A 19005-nucleotide genomic window follows, 5' to 3' on the forward strand; every position below is an offset into this window, starting at 1 on the left:
ACCAAGTTTCATGAATACCGGCAACTAACTTTTTGAGTGATCCAACAAACAGACAAACAATCAAACATCAAATGCTTGAAAGCGTCCACGGTGGATAATGCAATTGGATAATAGCCTCTACTGTGTGTGTGTGTGTGTGTGTGTGTGTGTGTATGTGTGTGTGTGCTGTATGTGCAAAATATATTCGACAAGTGTGGTAATTATCCACAACAACTAAATAACATCTTGTCAATCATCCGTTGTTGCCCATCTCCTCATGTGAAATGTAATTGACATAATTAGATTATGGAAATTAGATTATGGAAATCTGACATTAGTGATGAGTTAGATATTCAGTGGATTTAGGTTTTTTTTCACTCACTGTGCAGCACAACCCAGAATACAAGTGATTTTCTTCACTCACCTTTTAGTTTAAACAGCCAGATTTATGCATGACAGAACCCTCAGGTCTCTAAACAGCTGCCTCATACAGAGATGAGGAAGGTGAGGAGGCTGAAGGAGATTGTAACAAAGGCAGAGAGGCTGCGTGTGCAGAAAGGTGTTTGAGGCCAGGGTGAAAGGAGGGCAGCGAGACAGAGTGAAAACAATACAGGAGAGGTAGCATGGTGAGGAAAGGAGGGCATAGAGGTGGAGAAAGAGGACAAGTGAGGCAAAAGAAGGAGAGGTCAGATTTTAAACCGTATCAGAATGAGATTTCAGGTTGTTTACTTTCTCATTCTGCTTTTCTGTATAAAATATCTTGGTGGATCCCCCTCACCCACACACACACAGCCCAAACACACACACACCCCTTAAACCCCTCACCTCTTTCCTCTGCATTATGCAAGCTTTGGGAGTGTACCTCGTCCGCCAACTCTCCATGCTACCAACTCTCTTGCTCTCTCTCCTCACACACACACACGCACACACACACACACACACACACACACACACACACACACACACATACACACACACACACACAATGTCCACATCATTGACAGTAGTAGGACACAGACAGTTGTGAGTGAGGATGCAGTCACACTTCCGCCTCCACACTGTAGAAAGTATCCTTACAGCATAAACAGCGGACAGAAAGGCAAAGAGTAACGTGATGCGCTGCTCTCCTGCCTGACAGGAGGGGGGAGGGGGGGATATAGGTACACCTGCAACATAAGAGGCTGAGATCAGTATAGAGGAAAATAAAATAATGCAATGCACTGTGATCGGTGGAAGTCTGTGCAGGTTAAAAAGCACTGGGAAGTAATTTTAAACAAGTATCTTATCAGTGTAAACAACTTGAATGATGAGTTCTTACATTTTCAATCCATCTGTTTATATGCATAATAATATTTCAGAAATAATGAGATTAAGGCAGAATTCCAGCTGTGGAAAAATGTCCCGCGTCATTATCTCAACGGTATAACACCCTTGGAACACAAAGTCATTTCTTTTCATTGAATTTGCAACTTTTAACGCTGCACGCTGCTTTTTTTTTTTTGCTATATATGCCATTTTTCAGCTTCTTTTCTGAACAATACAAAATAAAAATCTGTATCAGTCAAGTGAAGTACTTTCTGCACAAAAGCTTTGCTGTGCTCAGGAGAAACATATATAGTAAATAGAGTGGAGAACCACTCAGGAGCTAAATGATGAACCAGGTTTCAATGTCAGTGTGCTTCTCTACCTTTCTTTCCTTCAAACTGCCTTTTTTAGTCTGTTATCTCATCTTTGGCTGCTTTCCTTCTTTCCCCACCTCGACTACTGATTCCAACTTTACTTTGTTTATCCTTGAGCAGTCGTCGTTCTGGCTGAGAGAAGATTTCTTCTCCTTGTTACCAAGGAAACAGTAACCCTGGCCACCAGGTCCAAGAGGCTAAGGGACCCAACTTGGTTGCAGGGTTGAAAATACTCAGAGGGACACGTGGCATATAAAATGTGTCATTAGAAGCTGAGAGTGACTGGAATGGAACACACACACACATACACACATACACACACACACGGTCTCTCTGCGCACTACTATTACTTAGGGATAAATGTTTTATCGTGAAACCTGCTGTGAACATAGTTTATAAAGTGGTCTGACATTCTGAAGCGATATCGTAAGTAATATTGTATCAGGGAATATTTTGGGATAATAGTATTAAAACTATTTTGGTGCGTAATTCTCTTTTTCTTTTCCATCCCTGGAATTGCTGCTATCTATGAAAAATGGAGGCATCAGTGATTACAATATATTATATTCTTAAACAAAACAACAACTTTTGACCGCCACAGCTTCATCATTTCTGTTCACCATTGCAGCATATAGATACCATCTAAAGGAGGAGCTCACCCGGTGTTTGTGCTACCGACACAAAACAACGATTTCAATTCTATTCACTTCATATGTGTTGGTGTGGTAACAGGGGGTCTCGGTGGGAGAGATACCCAAGGCGGTTAGAAGACAGCTTCCCCCTCTCTTCAGACTCTTTCTGTCTAGTTTTAGGCATATTATAATATATCAGAAAAGAAGGATACATCAAAATAGTCTCACTCTGTCATAGTCAGTGTAGCTTTGGTGGTAAATTGGTTGTAATTGAAAAGATGAAGATAAGATAAAAAGAAGGACAAACTGACTGAAAAGTGAGGTTTTGTTGGATGTCTTGCTTAGGTTGTGACAAGGGCTGCACAAAAATATTTTGTTGCAAACACTTCAACCAAATAAGTTGCTTTTTAACAGCAGTATTCCTTTTACACAGTAGCAGTTCAAACATTTCTTGCAAATCTCAACTTAAACATTAATGTTATCAAATCAAATATAAAGTATGTGTGTGTGTGTGTGTTTAAGGTGGCTCACAACTTTATTGCATTTGCCCAGGACATTGTCAAACGCACTGTTCTGTGACAGAACGCTGCAGACTGTGCACCACGCACGCAGGGGCCGTGTTCTGTACACGTTTCAGCAAAATGTCATTCCAGTCAGAGCAGTTAATGCAGCTCCCACTGTCACTGCATCAATATAATGCACTGAAACTCCGAGGTAATTATTGGTTACGCAACGATGTACAGTAGTCTCCAGTGAGTGCATTGTAACGCCGTTGCTTTTGTGGTCCTCTCCTTTTTTATACAACTCGTGTATTGTTCTAGTGATGGTGCGTCTTGAGGGAGGCTCATGCCATCATGCCATCGTTTGTAGCGATCCTAAGAACGTTCCTCAGGCCGACATCTTCCACAACACTAATCAGCCTGCAGTTTGTAGCGATTGAGCAAATAAATAATAATTAAAAAGAAACTGCATTAAGGCGCGCTTAAACAATTGTCGTACTACATTAACACGATAATAACACGTTAACTTGCCAAGCCCTAGTTGTGACACTTCATTACAGTCTGGGTCAGTTATTTTTGCTGAAGAAAAATAAAAGTAGTAAGCTGTTTCTCCATTCATCTTAGATGCTCTAAGAGGCTCCTTCAAGTTCAACAGTGGAGCTTCAGGCACCGTGATGGAGCACCAGGCTGGATCTCATCCCCATCCCTGTCAGGGGGGTTGGGCCGACTGATGTTAAAGGAGGCAACACCAGGAAGCCAGTGGATCTGCTCACATGTGTTTCCAGCACAGCTTATCAAGCTTACTGTGAAACATTATTAGACTAAAAATGTTCACCTGATCAAATAATGAAATAAAGCATAAATGTGTTTGTAGTTGTCAGATGTGTTCATCGGGCCGGACTGGTTTCACTCAAATATCGGCCTATTTGCATACCCGAGCGTCTGAACCACAGTGAATAATTAAAGCACAAGAACACAGGCACAGTTACATATAGTGCAACCCTCTTCCTCTGCATTGCAACACACATCCTACACACTCTTCATCCAAAACCCGTTTAAGTCACGAGTGGTGATGAATTAGTAATGAAGAAAACTGCCCCAACTGTAACCAACAAGCCAGCAAGATGGAATGCTTGAAGCTCCGGCTGGCCTTCATCATTTAAGTCATCGCCACTAAAACTGCTCAGCTTCACCCATCTTGATTTCTCCTCATTCCTCTTCCATCAATCCTTCCTCACATGTTAGTGTGTGGAGGCCCTGTCGCCCCTCCTCCCCACCTGTCTCGTTCACCCTAATCTTTGTGAAGAAAGGACGAGATGAGGTCGGGGGGGAGGGGCATGGCAGTGGCGGGTTGGGGGGCGAGAAGATGAGAGAGAAGAGAGGTCAGAGGAAGAGGGAGAGGGAGAGGAGGAGTGAGATGAGGAGCAGCTGAGGAACCCGGGGAGGGGTCATTGACTGGCTTGGAACAATTTCCTGAAAGGATTCTGGAACAAGACAGACTTAACAAGGTTTCCGCCTGTGTGAGAAAGACTGTGTGTGTGTGTGGGTCTATGTGTGTGTGTATGGGTGTGTCTGTGTGCGTGCCATATAGTTGCCAAAGTGGGTGAAAGCTTGAAAAGGGAAAAAAAAGGTGCTAATGAGAGCGGCTCATTAAGGAAAGCATTTATACAAGACAGGACAGGATAGGGACTGTAATGAATCCTCCCTCTGCTCATTTTGTCTCCCGCTTCAGCTCTCATCACCCCCCCGTACACATACACACATCCACCCACCTAAAGGGAGCACCCGTTATTCATCTCCACCTGCTAGAGAGCCAATTAAACTGTTTTCTGGGACCACTTCTGACTAAAAGTACCATAAGAGCTTTCATACAAATGTGGGGAAAGATAAATAATTACAGCAAAAAGTGAGTGGAAGTGAAACATTTGCACACATTTGTCACACCCCTGTGGATTCTGTATTTGTTCTTCAACACTGTAAATCGGATCCAGGAGCCATTTGGAAATGTGAATGCAGGCAAGCAGTTAAGATTTTTGCCTACTTTCCCAGTTTGCCCTTAAATGTTCTTCACTGCCCGTAAAGGAATGCTGTGCCATGCTAGAGGAGCAGAGAGTCATCTACCGTGTACACAGTGGATGTCATAGATACCTGATCCTAACCTGTAATGCGTGGTGCAAAAAGTGTCCCTGGCTGCAGTATGGTTACGCCTACTTCTTTGGGTTCTGCCTTTAAGTACCAACACTTTATCTTCAGGCAACTTGTGAGGACGGGAGATCACTCAGCTAACTTTTCCTGACATCACCTTAACCCGTTTCCATGGCAACTGCCCCAAGTATGCCGCCTCCACTGTGACTATCACCATAGTAACCTGAGAGGACAGAGGGCAGAGCGAACAGTCGAGTGACATGGGAAGACAGAGAGAGACGGAGAGAGAGAGAGAGAGAGAGAGAGAGAGACTAAAAATAAAATTAAAAAAAAGAAGCTCCTAATACACAGCATGCATATTTTTGCTGTAGTTTTATTATTTACACATAATTACGTTATCGAAGTAATTCCACTAGTGTGATACAGTGATAAGGACTAATAAATACTTTGACTGACTTGATGGGATGCGACTTGAGCTGCTTAATCCCAGTTTATCACTTTCAGTTCAGCTCATTTACAGTGTCATTACCTCTTGAAAGATGCAGGACGACGTCCCTGCTAATGCACACAGCACCTCAACTGCTCAAATGAGATACTGCATGAAGTGAATAGACAATTTGAAATATCTGATGTGCATGAATTATTAGTGTGTTATTAGTGTTCTCCCTCAGCGAGCAGCGAGGGGACAGATGAAGAGTGATGGCAGCTTTGGCCTCTGGCATCCAGCTGCAGACACACGGCTCACAGCTGTGGATTTGGAACTATCTCTCAAGGGATATTCAAACAATCTCTATTCCTGTGAGACAAAACCAGTACGGAACATTCTGTCGGATGCTGAACTGAATTTCAGCACCAACCTGTTGTTATGTTGCATTTGTCGTTTCGCATTGCACTGGGGTGTAAATTCCATTTAAATAATCCTACTGCAAATCACCTTTGGGCTCCAAACTAAGTGATTGAACACAATTTGTGCAGCATTATGTGACTACAGAATACAAATCATGCCTCTTTATTTTACTTCCTAGCGCTCCTCTGAGCCAATATTCACTAAGGGTTGAGTTAATCAATCCCCCCTGGACTCTAAAAAGGCCAAAGCTCAGGTGCATCATTATCTGCTTCACCTACTTAGACCTTCAGTTTTGGGTAGTGGCTCCAGTCTGAAGGGTTTAAATGGAAGTGAAAATCTGCCTGTGGGATGCAGATACATGTCTGGCTAAAATGTCCAATTACAATTTCCATCAATAAAGCTGCAGAAAGAACTGTATCAGAAGAACACACATGTCAAAGTGTGTAAAATGGGGGTTATTAACACTCATGTTAAAAAGTGGAAAGTGAAAAAAAGAGATGCAGAAAACATTTTCTATTGTTTATGGATTGAGTGCTGAATTGAAAAAAAAATTCAATTTACTGCAGGTCTGGTGTCTTATTGTTTTTTTCCCCCTACATGTATATTACCATTGCCACAAATAACATCAATGTCTCAAGGGCTTAACAGACCCACATTACGCTTCAAAAGCCATTCCTGGCCCAACATCAAGCTCTTTAAGAAGACAAGCAGGAAGGCACGGGAAGACATGTCGGGAGAGATAATTCAAATTCCCTCTGCATATGGCAAATAAATAATGACAAAGAAAACAACACAGAAAAGCAAAGCAAAACAACCCATTAGTCCTTGAGTCTATGAAAGAGATCGATACTGAGTAGTTACAAACTACTAAACTACAGCATTTAAAGCAGGGGTCGGGAACCTTTTTAACTGTGAGAGACAGAAAAGCTAAATATTTCTCAATGTATTTGGTTGCCAGCCCGCCCGACAGGGGGAGCCGCACGTCAGCCGCCAAAAGGCCGCATGCCTGTTAAACAATGTCAGCTCAGGACTGTCAGCCAGAACTACCGACCCGTGATTTAAAGGGTTAAAAATGGATTTATCCAGCCCTTCATACCCGTTTATGCCCTGCAGGGATGCGGGGGGCTGGAGTCTGTGCCAGTGCTCAATGGGACACACTCAGAACCAGATGCCAGCCCGAAAAACACATACATACACACACTGGGTTCACACCTACAGGCAATGGAGAGCTTCCAATTCAGTTAACCTGCATGAACGTGGGCGGAAACTGGGGCACCTGGAATGAAGCGATGCAACGTGCTCACAGAAAGGCCTAGCTGGGTTTGACTCCTGCATCTCCCTGCTCTGGGGGACAATGCAGCAAACTAAGAAGCTGCATTACATCACTGTATGAGCCTAAATGCTCACCCACATATGTGCATTTTTGTGCAATACACATCACGAGCTATGAGTTCCATGCAAACCAAAGCTCGCACATGTTTCATCGTCCAGTGTAGGTGAGCGGCTGCGTGCTCGTCTGCTTTGCTTCTAAACGGCTTCAGCGGTGCCCGACTGTGTGAAGCACAGAATCCAATCACAGATCAATATGACCAAAGAGCTGAGCCAGAGAAAAAAGTGAGTGAACAAGGGGAACAACAGGGAGGGGGAGGGCGGAGATGCAGCAGAAGGTATCAGGATAAATAACACACACACACACACGCACAGCCTCAATGATACTTTAAATCTGCCCCCTTAGGTCTGTCTGCAGTAAAAGCTACTGCATCCCCACATCTAAAACTCTCACACAGACACACACAGCTGAGAACGCAACACAAGCTTTGCCATATCTCACTCTCTCTTACACACACACACACCGACACCGACACATACACACACACAAACACACACACACACACACACACCGACACCGACACACACACACACACACGCTTCATCAATATTTGAGTCATCAGCAGTGTCTGTGCTTTGGTTATTTGAAACCAGTGAGTCGATCCCTACGCAGCACACTAGTAGAGCTTTTACAAGCTATCCGCATAATATAATATCACAGCCTGGTGTGTGTGAGAGAGAGTATGCGTCTGAGAGGGAGGGAGGGAGGGAGGGAGGGGGGGGGGGGAGGAGAGAGAGATGAGAGAGAGAGAGAGAGAGAGAGAGAGGAGGCATAGTATGAATGAAACTGTGTATCACTTGTAATCTCTCCTCTTCACTCAGAGAACAAAAGAGACATTTGACTGATTGATTGATTCATGCTGCTCATTAGGGAGGAACTAGCCCGGCCAGAGTGTGTATGTACGCATGTGTGTGTGTTTGAATACTGCTGAATGGCCTGATGCTGAAATAGATATAGAGATCACAGTATACTGAGATACAGAGAAACACACACACTATGAAACACAACTCAGGGACAAACATGGATATGAGACTGTAGCTGTGGGCCAGAGCTCTCGGTTGGTTTAGACTCTTGTGTTATCAGTACTTAAGGAAAATGACCAAAAGCCTAAACGTGATCCAGTACAACAAGCTAATCACACTCAAGTTCAGACCAGAGCAATCGCACCAAGGACATTTTAAAGAAGTGGTCTCAGGCGGCTGCGTCTCATCCTAACTGATGAACAAAATGATGCTTTTCATGTGCTTCTTTCTGATAAACTGTATCAGTACCAAGGAAACAGTTTGTGGTCCAAATTCAATCACTGAGACCAGAGAGGCGACAAACCTACCTCAGATAATGAGCGGATGGATGAGCTTTAGATTTAACTCCACACATTATTCAGTAACAAGGAGGAAAGTTGGTGCTTCACAGAGTACAAATTCGAGAGGCAACATACAGTAAATGCATGCAAAGTCAATGGAAAGATAAGAAAACACACACACACACACACGCGCGCGCACACACACACACACGCACACACACACAGCTTCACTCTACACAGCAGAAATTGAGGTGAAGGCATTTCTATATATAAACTCTTCAACGTCTTTACATGCAGCAACAAGAGCAAAAGCAACAAATTTGTAGGAAAATAAGATAAACAGCTGCAGTTGCTGATACGCTTCAAAATCCGTGTGAGTCTGAACCCACACACACACACACACACACACACACACACACACGCACACACACACACACACGCACACACACACACAGAGACATACCCTCTTGGTGAAGTCCATGGCTTTGAGGATGGAAAGGTTGAGAGTTTCCAATGAGGCCAGAACTCCTTCATAGTCTCCCATGTGCTTTGCAAAGTAGTCTAACACACAAAAAGAAGACACACACACACACACACACAATAACTATAACTATAACTTTCCCAAATTAATGTGGTGGTGATTGAAAGTAGTTGATTGAAATGCATTACAACCGTGAAGTGACTATTTAATAATAGATTAGAGTGAGAATGAAAGCGGCAGCAAGGGTGTGTGTGTGTGTGTGTGCATGTGTAGGTGGTGTACTTACCGCAGAGTTCCTTAGTGTCAACATTACTATGACAGCACAGGAGCAGCAGGAAGAGAAAAAGAGGAAAGAGGGAAGGAGTAGAGGAAGTAAGTGAAGAAGGGAGAAGAGCAGGATCAGAAACAAAGGAAAGCCTTTTGCATGCACACACACGCACACACACACACACACACACACACACTTGGCATTTGGTAGGCTGAGAACAAGATTGACAGGAATATGAATTGATCTGTTGTCCTTGTTCCCTCCCAGTTCACTGTATTGCGACTCATTTGGCAGCACGTTTGACCACCAAGGAGCAGAACAATGACAGGAAGTGAAAGGAGGAAGAGTTGGGATCCAAAACAAAGTAAAGGTTGGAGGAAGAAATGAAGAGATGGGAGAGCAGGAGAGAGAGGAGGAGACTGTCAGACAGACGCCATCTGTTCATCTATTCCATTTACTTTGTAGATAGATGAAGTAGAGCCATCCAAAACATGTCTGCATTCACTGGCCCTGTTTATCAGCCTGATTATTATTCTGATTGTGCTTCTGTACAATAAATTTTGATCCATCATTGGTATGGATGTGGTTGGTCTAGGCTAGTATGAGCGAAGAGAGAGAGAGATCACATACAAATAAAATGGTGTGACAGAGTGAGAGCCCAAAATGGGAGTGAATGAGATGGTGAAGGAGACAGATGGAGGGGTGAGTGGACCAACTCCATACTTGCCTGCTCCATCCCGCCTCTCCATCCATCAACTTCCTGCCTCAACAGGAAATGCTTACTCTGTCATTTTGGCTTTCATTCTGACCAGTGGCTGGTCTTTCCTGCTGTCACGCGCGATTGGGCCTTAGCTTATAGATGCCAAATCTACTTAACGCTAATGAGCGGAAACTTCATGAATAAGACTTTTCCCACTACATCCACTGAGATTTACGGGACACAACAGTCTCTCCAGACTACAGGGCAGCCAGAGAGAGCTGATGTCAGATGTTGTACGGCCCAGTTTCTGCACTAATGGACGAGCCTGGTCAAGGATTTTATGTTTTAAACTTAATTAAATTCTACATCAACCATAAAGGGTACAGCTTTTGTTCTGCTCTGGTTCATTTTATTCAAGGGCCTGCAGGACTCGTAGCTATTCTGAGCCGTGGGGCATCAGCACCCTTCTACTGATTGCTCGCAAGCAGAAGCTGATTGGCTGGTTACAGGCCATGGCGCTGGTTAGCGGTTCGGATCACTGCGGCTCCGTGGCAGTGGTGTGTGTGTGCGTGTGCCTGTGAATGGAGACATACAAGAGAGACTGTCGAGCAAGACTCACTGCGTTGGAGACTGAATTTGAGGACGGGGCTCAGTGAATAAAACTGAAACAATGCAGTCACCAATTATGTACACTAGGGAGCTCTAAAAACGACATAGTGCTGCTTTAATTGGGCAGGATGATGCAAAAGGGACCAACAAAGAGAGGAAGACATGTTAAACGCTGCCTTTTTACATTCTGCAGCTCTTTCATCGTTTCCTGCCGCTGTGTTTTTGTTGTCCGCTCCCTTCATCTTTCATTGAGGTGTCACACATGTAAAGGCCTTTGAGCGCCAAAGGTTCTATAGAAAAAAGACCTTTCGAAAGTGGACGTGACATTTCCTGGCTGAAGGATAAATTATCTACATTACATTTTCTGGATCCACAGGTAAACACACTCCGACACACACACACACACACACACACACACACACACGCACACGCACACGCACACGCACACGCACACGCACACGCACACGCACACGCACACACACACACACAGCTGAAAAGAATGGCAGTGCAGCAGGAGAACAACAGCGGCATGAATCTTTGCAATTTCATAATTGATAGTGAGGCGTCATCAAAAACAAAACTCCTGTTGGAGTGAGCAAGCGATCACACATGCACAAACAAACTATTCAGACATTTGATACAAACACACACACACACACACACACACATACACACACACACACACACACACACACACACACACAAACACAAAGTACGGTTGCAGCTGTGCTGACCTGGTGTTATCAGAGTCGATGGTGTGAAACAGCTTCTCCAGCTCCTCTTCGTTCAGCGTTCCATCTGAGAAGAAAGCCTGGAACTCATCCAGAGAAAGCTTGCCATCATCTGCAGGAGACAACCAGAGACACCAGTGATGTGCACCTTTCATTGACTCATCTACTCATCATAACCTTAAACCTTTTAGCACTGCATGTCCTTTGTGGTTGTGTCGTTATGAGGAGAGGCAGACTTTTTATTTCATGTCATTTGGTGGCTAAGTTACAACATTGTCTTGCTCATGGTGTTGAGGCAGATAAGGTGGCAGTGTGATTGCAGCACTCGTTATCCAAGTTATACACACACACACACACACACACACACACACACACACACACACACACACACACACACACACACACACACACACACACATTAGTTGATCACTGTTTGTGCTCTGAATCTGCTTTAACAGCAGATCTGTCTCTTGGGAAAAGTGCCCTGGACTCTACTGGCCGATTAAGAAACTGTTTGTCGCCTTTAGAGGTGATCAGATTCAGTGAAGGGAATAAGCAGTATTGAGAGCCCACACAGCTGATTCCACTTCCGCTCCAGCCACTTTTCCACGCCACACTTCACAAGGTCCTGTCAGCCGCTCCCATCACATTAACTCTGCATCTGAATCATGTCTCCTACTTGTTAAAAGACAAGTTTTAAGACAATAAATTCACAAACATTGGTCATTTAGTTGTCTCTGTCTACATGTGGAATCAGAAGTACATTAATATCCTTTGGTGCCTTTGGGAAGAAAGGAAGTGCACCTCTTATATCATTATGACCCCCAGTCCTTTCGTCCCTTTATGTCTTTATGTTTAGTCCCTTTATGTCATACGGCACTTTTAAGATAATAAGTTTGGATGTAAATAAGTTCCCAGTAAGAACGACACCTCATCTTCATGGAGTTTCTTGTTAACATTCCAAGTACCATGAAAAACAAACACATTTACATTCCCCAGGCCACTCCTGTTCCTGGTGGGCTGTGCAGTTACACATTGTCTCCGACTAAGACGAAGCAGCTCAACGTGTCTTTATATAGGGCAATTGTCCTCATGGGGACGTTTGCCTCAGACCAATCAGTGATCGGTTTTGCAAGCTGCCCTGTACAGCTACTATGAGAGAAAGGAGCTGCGATGGTTAAGGCCTCACATGTGATTAGGCATTGACCGTGTATCTCAAGCCACACAATGACCTTGATTTTGTACACAGAGTGAAAGAAAAATGTTTATTTGACTCTAATTCAGTCATAATGCAAATCATGCAAATCAATGGAGGGAGCAGTAATCAGTGCAATACAATGGACACTAATCCGAGACACGAGCTCAGGACCGTCAGCAAAAGAGACAATGGACGTCGGTGAGGTCATCTCTTTGGTTTGAGGAATTGCAGCTGTAACAGAGTCGACCTCACTGGTTCTAACAGCTCTTGCTTGATCGTTACAGTGCTTGGAAAGGCTTTGCATAGTTTTGTGGCAACATGACGTTGCAGTGGCTTCTGGTTAGACGAAACCAAACTTAACTCTTGACATTGTTCAATCTGTGCCAAAATTCATTTAAAAAATGTCACAAATTCCACTCAGTTCCCTTAGTTCTGTGTTACCCTACCAAGATCTCACTTGCCTTTGTTTGCTGGCATAGTCTCATTAGCTTATTTAGCAGTAGCCATGATGAAAGCATCTCCAACCCTGCAGCATGATGGAGCTGCTCACTCTTTTTTTAATGTTACTTTGAACTCTGACAGTCGCTCTGCTCCAGGTTTCTCTCTGAGGATCATTAGGATCCAGCAATAACCTTCAGCTGTCATCTCTTTCATAAGCGCCTCTCCTTGTTTATTGTCGTCATCCACACAACGGTAAGCGGGATCATAAATGAGGTGTGTGAAGATGTGGGATATTGCCACAGGTTACAGCTTTGCTCCTGCATCCCTACCAAGAAATAACCAGACGTGTATGTGAAATAAAGACGTTTTCATTACATCATAGGCTTGATATTAAAGGGCTTGGATCAGCACCAGAGGGCACATCCAAAGTCAGAGAGAATCCAGGGATCTTTGACCTCGTCTGCGTGCTCCTCAATCTGGGCGTGGGTGATGTCTGTCGATATTAAATTAAGGAGGTCTGTCTTTTGATTCCACCTTCATGTCCTCAAATCTGCACCCAACTAACTGCTTATGGCTAAATCAGAATCAGAACCAGAAGAGCTTTATTGCTTAGTAAGTTTTCGCTTACAAGGAATTCCTGCAATCAACATATCAGAACAATTGGCCTTGTTGATGAGGCCTACTGCGGAAGGGAAGAAGCTGGATTTGTGGCGTGAGGTTTTGGTCCTGATGGACCTCAGCCTCCTGCCAGAGGGGAGGGCTACAAACAGATCGTGTCCAGGGTGGGAGGGGTCAATAGGATTAAATAGGGATTAACGCAACAACAGCTGTGAGGAATTCTACACTGAGATCTGTAGGTTTACTTCATTCTTTTCTTCTACAACTTACAGGAAATCGTCTACTTTGTCTCTTGAATAAAATCAAAAATCACATGCTTTTATTTCATTCATAGACATACATCACTTCAACTTTAATCTGTTTCATCCGCTACACACACTTTGTTTGGTCGTTGTTTGTTCAAAAGCAGAGTATGATTTGCATTTCACAACACAGGTATTGGCTTAAAGACACACGCACACACGCACGCGCACGCACGCACACAAACACACACACACACACACACACACACACACACACACACACACACAGTGTAGCGCGCTCAGTGATCACTGCCTTCAATGCAGAGTGCTCTCTCAAGCTGCTGTGAAATCAATCCAACATGCTCTTTTCTCTGGTACAAAACCTTCAGCTGAGTCCCTGTGGTCTGTCTGTCCCTGCTGTTTAGTAAACGCACACTGCCGACTGTGTTACAAACTCAGTCCGTCCTTTTGGAACAACACGACACCCAGCAGGAGCCCAAAGCAGCATATAACATAAACTTAAAGTGACATTTTTGCGCCACAAGGACTCAAATGCAAATGCCATCAGGGTGTAACCAAGCATCCAATCATGCGTTTTTATGTGTGTGTTGGATCGCACATTGCACCTTAAATCCAACACTAAACAACCAACACCTCTGTTTATTGTAAACTGCATCGCAGCATGCATGGACTAGAGGGTCTCATGTGAGTTTGAATCCTCCCTGTATCTGGTCGCTGGTATGCCTGTCTGTCTCGCCACATGATGTAGAGCCAGATATCAATTATTAATTCTTTGCCTTGCTGTGTGTGTGTGTGCACGTGTTCATCCTTGAGTGTGGCTGACTGGAGGAGGCAGGTTGAGCTGTGGTACCACTGCAGAGCACTGGGAAGCCACAGGAACTGGGTGGACTGCAGCCTCACGAAGAGCTGAATTCAAATATGCTGCTGCTCTTTTGTCTGTTGCATCTATTCCACCTACAGGTTTTCAATTGTAGGATTATGGAGACGATATGTGTACGGATATCATTGTATCATCCATGTTTCTTTTTGCTTCATCTGTTATTCTCAGCGCCTGACACACATCCAGCACTGCACTGACCTCCAGTTCTGACCGCTCGGGAGGAAAAGGCTTCAAAGGCTTTTCAACACAGACAAACTGTCACAAACTCCCACAAACTTCATTACCGAGCCAACTGGACTCTTTCTTGGGTCACTTCCATGTTTTCCTAAACCTAGCTTTAGCCTTTCATCCTCCTCATTAAAGACCTGCTTTTTGTCGCACATAATGATGGCGAGGAAATCCCCCCCTCACCAATGTCTCTCTCTCTCTCTCTCTCTCTCTCTCTCTCTCTCTCTCTCTCTCTCTCTCTCTCGGAGGCTCTTAGCGTAACCTTTCCACAACAGAAGGCACGTTCATTTGAGTCAGACTTCTGAAATGCCACTTCTCGGGCTCACAGCAGCAGTCCTCCTCTGGTTGTGTATTCTTACTCTCTGACCATGACTATTTCTAATGCACCCGCCCCCACCAGGCACATGCACGCACACACACGCACACACAGTGGTGTGTAGCAGCACAGCAGCACAGAGAGCAGAAGCACTGGTGTTTAATTCAGCAGTGACCCAATTTACTACATGCAGCCAGCTAGCCTGGTTAGACCCACTTAGGAATTTGCCCGTAACACTGCAGCACATGCACACCCGCACGCACGCACGCACACACGCACACACACAAACACACACACACACACACACACACACACACACACACACACACACATACACACACACACACACACACACACACACACACACACACCCAGCAAAGCAGACAGCTAGCCCCATAGTCTCTAACTCAGTGGTCTCCAACAGGTCGCTCACAAGCCACCAGTAGCTCGCGAAAGGTTCAAAGAATCCATACATTTGACAACACAACGTCACTTGGAAAAGCTGTTTACCGATGACCGCCCCCAAAAGTAGTGCCGGCAACAAATATACAATGAAATGAGGAATTTACAAGTGTGTGTGTGTTGTTGCTAGCAGGGTGTGATGTGTCGTTCGGGATCACTTCGTGGAACTTAACACACGACAGAATGATAGGATGGTCGCTACAGGTACAGAGCAGGACAGAGAGATGCAGAGAGAGAGAGAAGTGAGTGCAGTGTGCGAAAAGATGAGGATGGATGATGGAAAAAGCAGCATTTGGATGCATTTTAACAATTGTGACAACATAAAGGCAGAATGCAGAATTAAGCTGTCACGTCAAGCAGGGTCCACGAAAAACCTTAACAGACATGAGAACTGTGCATCCAACAATTCAGTCGGAAGGAAAAACGGCAGACTAGCGTGCCTGCTACTGTCAGTGCTTCTACAACTGTTGGGATTTAGACGCTCCACCCAGGCTCTCAATCCAGTGTATGCTCTTCCAAACAGGAAAACACACATTCCAAAACTGTACGACAGAGAACGTGCTTCACTACAAGACCATTCTAAAACTATTTTAATTCCTCATGAAAATAGTAGCACACTCTCTGTCATCTCACTAACATCACAACTGAATGCATGTGAAGTACAGATGATATGGGAACTACAGGGAATTCCCAGAATAACAGGGAATGTGAAGGGAAATTGTGACAGTGATATGTGGACAGACAGAAAATGTGAAATATGAAAGGTATGGTATTAGTTAAATAGTAAAATAAGTAATAACATTGTTTTGTTTTCTATGAAGTTAATATGATGTGAATTTATTAGTGTGAGCTTACAAAATGTGAGTGTTGAGTGTTGGATATCAACATTTTGTAAATGTTCACACAAAAACGCTTATTCCGCTGGTTTGGGTGGAGAATCAGCCATGTGGGAAAACGTTACTCATAATGTAAAACATGAGTAGCTCTCGGACACTTTTATTTTGTCAAAGTAGCTCTCAGAGACAAAAAGGTTGGAGACCACTGCTCTAACTCATTGATGCCAGTCACTGTCAAAATTGTTATGCTACACTAATACGCTAAATATAATAATAAATATAAAACTTTTCTCTTTGTTTTTCTCAGATCATAAGGTTAAGCATTGTGGTTTGTCCACAGCAATGCTCAGGGACACTTCAGCAGGGCTTTTTAGCATCTGAACCTTGGTGTTTCCTGCTGGGCCTTAGTGGGGAAAAGCTCAAATATAGCCTAAAGCCAAAACCTTTAATGCTAAATGTTGTACCATTACTGATTTGACTGGACTGAATTGCTCATCCCTGAGATAAATAAACGTGTTATCCTGTCTGATCCTATCCTATCCTATATGTTTACGACAAGAAGGCAATTTATTTATGTAAATGATGTGAAGATCCTTCTAGTCTCCATGCAGTGTGGTAACATTTTTTAGAAGTTTGAGAGATTCAATCACAAAATGTCATTTCATCTTTTTGCTGAAATTCGGTCACTGTCCTTTATCCTGTTCAGTTAACTTAGAGCTCAATTGTGTTTTAGAGTCCTGAAGTAAAAGCCTCAAAAAAGGGCCCAGAATCTGTGTTGGATTGTGACCCCTTGCCCCAGAATCGAGTCATTCCCAAAGATTCCCAGCCCTCCTGCAGCTCACTTCTATCTCTTATTTGAGCTCAATTTACTCAAATGAACATTATTTCAGTGTCGAATGTGGCCAACAGGTGGTAGTCGAACCACAGAGCTGTCTTGTAAAACACGATTGAGCATGTGAGCACCGCAGAGTTCACTCCCCTTAACCCTTTGTTCTTCCTGTAGTGACATTTGGGTTTATTTCATTCCCCTGAGTAAGAGTCATCAATTAGACTCAAAGGTTGTTCTACCGTCATTGCTTAAAAGAGATATTAACTACATTTCCCTGTTCTGATACTCACTTAGGGATCTGTTTTGTAACCTTTGCAATGTTTTAATATGTAAATCAACTAATCAACATATCTGTCCAAGCTGTATTAATGGACCACATTTTGTCGTTGTATGCTAATCTAAGTTGCATTAAGGTGTAAAGATGTGATAAAAGGTTTAATGTGCATGTAAACATACAGAGAAATGCATTGATTAGGTTAATAAATTCATGTGTTAGACAGCATCAATCATGAGACTCTACTCTAACTCAGAATTTTGTAAAACGCTGTCAAAACTTTTTGTGTCGTAGTTGTTGTTGATATGAGATTCACAAATGTACCAAAAGAAACATAATTTACAATACGGTCCTGTAATATGATTGGGACCTTTTCTTTCATCAGTCATCTCCATTTTAACATCAATGACTGCAAGCAAATTTGAAAATGTCTTTCCCTCTGATTGGACAAACAATCAGACTGAGAGACATTTTCATATTTGCTGGCAGATTTACATAATTGCGCCACAAAATGCAACATGAAAATTACAGGTTGTGAAATGTCAAAGGTGCACCCCGTCATTTCCAGGACGTCTCACAGTAATGACTCACTCCTTGATAATTTGATTTACTATTTGAAATAGGTTATTTTACAAGCTTTTATTTGGTAATCAAGCAGTTTTAAAAGCAAAAGTGCAACTTCCGTCTGTGTTTGCTCACTTAAAACAATATGCTGCACATGCACAAGGTCACATGGCAGTAAACTTTAATCCTGTGTAGACTGTAAAGATTTTTCTATCTTACTTTTAATGAATATGCTTTTATTTGTCAAATTAAAAGCTACACTGTAAAAAAAATATATATAGAAATACTTCACTCAACATCACAATGAATCCTAGCTTTTGTCAGTGATTATTTTACTAGTTTCTAGAGAGTAAAACTACAAATAAAAAACATTTTGACAGAAAGAAAGCCTGAGACCTCTGCACACATGGAGACAGCCTGATTCCTGCTCGGGCCCTGACTAACACACTTGCATGTGTCTCACTGGTGCTGAGGGAGGTCATGTCCTCTGGACCATCAGGGTGGGACAACTTTTGGGGTGAACACTCCAAAGTGGAAATGCCAGGATTTACAACACCCACCATAATAAGGACCTCAAATGCTTTGTGAGGGTGTGTGTTTGTGTCTGAATGTGTGTCAGACAATGAGATAGAAAGAACTAAGGACAGATAGAGTGGGTGGTCAGACCAGCGGACTCACACCATTAACTGCTTTCTTTTCTCAATGCGGACTTGAATAAAGCAATTAGCACTTCCTTCTTCCTGCTGAGCTCCATGTCCTACCCACAACAGTGTCACAAACTTTAATGCTCATTCACCCTCTCACTCACTCACTCACTCAATGTCTCTCTGTC

The 19005-nt window shown here is 43.4% G+C and overlaps 1 protein-coding gene across 1 annotated transcript in view; it reads right to left on the bottom strand.

The window, feature by feature from the left end:
* The window catches only part of necab2 (N-terminal EF-hand calcium binding protein 2), an 89905-nt gene that overhangs the window by 46554 nt on the left and 24346 nt on the right, over nucleotides 1-19005 (bottom strand). Inside the window, exons 3-5 of the mRNA XM_076142471.1 lie at nucleotides 11268-11376; nucleotides 9243-9268; nucleotides 8939-9036 (exon numbers count right to left, since the gene is read on the bottom strand). Coding sequence (XP_075998586.1) covers nucleotides 8939-9036; nucleotides 9243-9268; nucleotides 11268-11376 — 233 coding nt within the window. The remainder of the gene's footprint in view (nucleotides 1-8938; nucleotides 9037-9242; nucleotides 9269-11267; nucleotides 11377-19005) is intronic.

This window comes from Genypterus blacodes, unplaced genomic scaffold (assembly GCF_046128005.1).
Source record: "Genypterus blacodes isolate CSIRO-AG114 ecotype Tasmania unplaced genomic scaffold, CSIRO-AGI_Gbla_v1 ptg000021l_1, whole genome shotgun sequence".
Classification (NCBI taxonomy): Eukaryota; Metazoa; Chordata; class Actinopteri; order Ophidiiformes; family Ophidiidae; genus Genypterus; species Genypterus blacodes.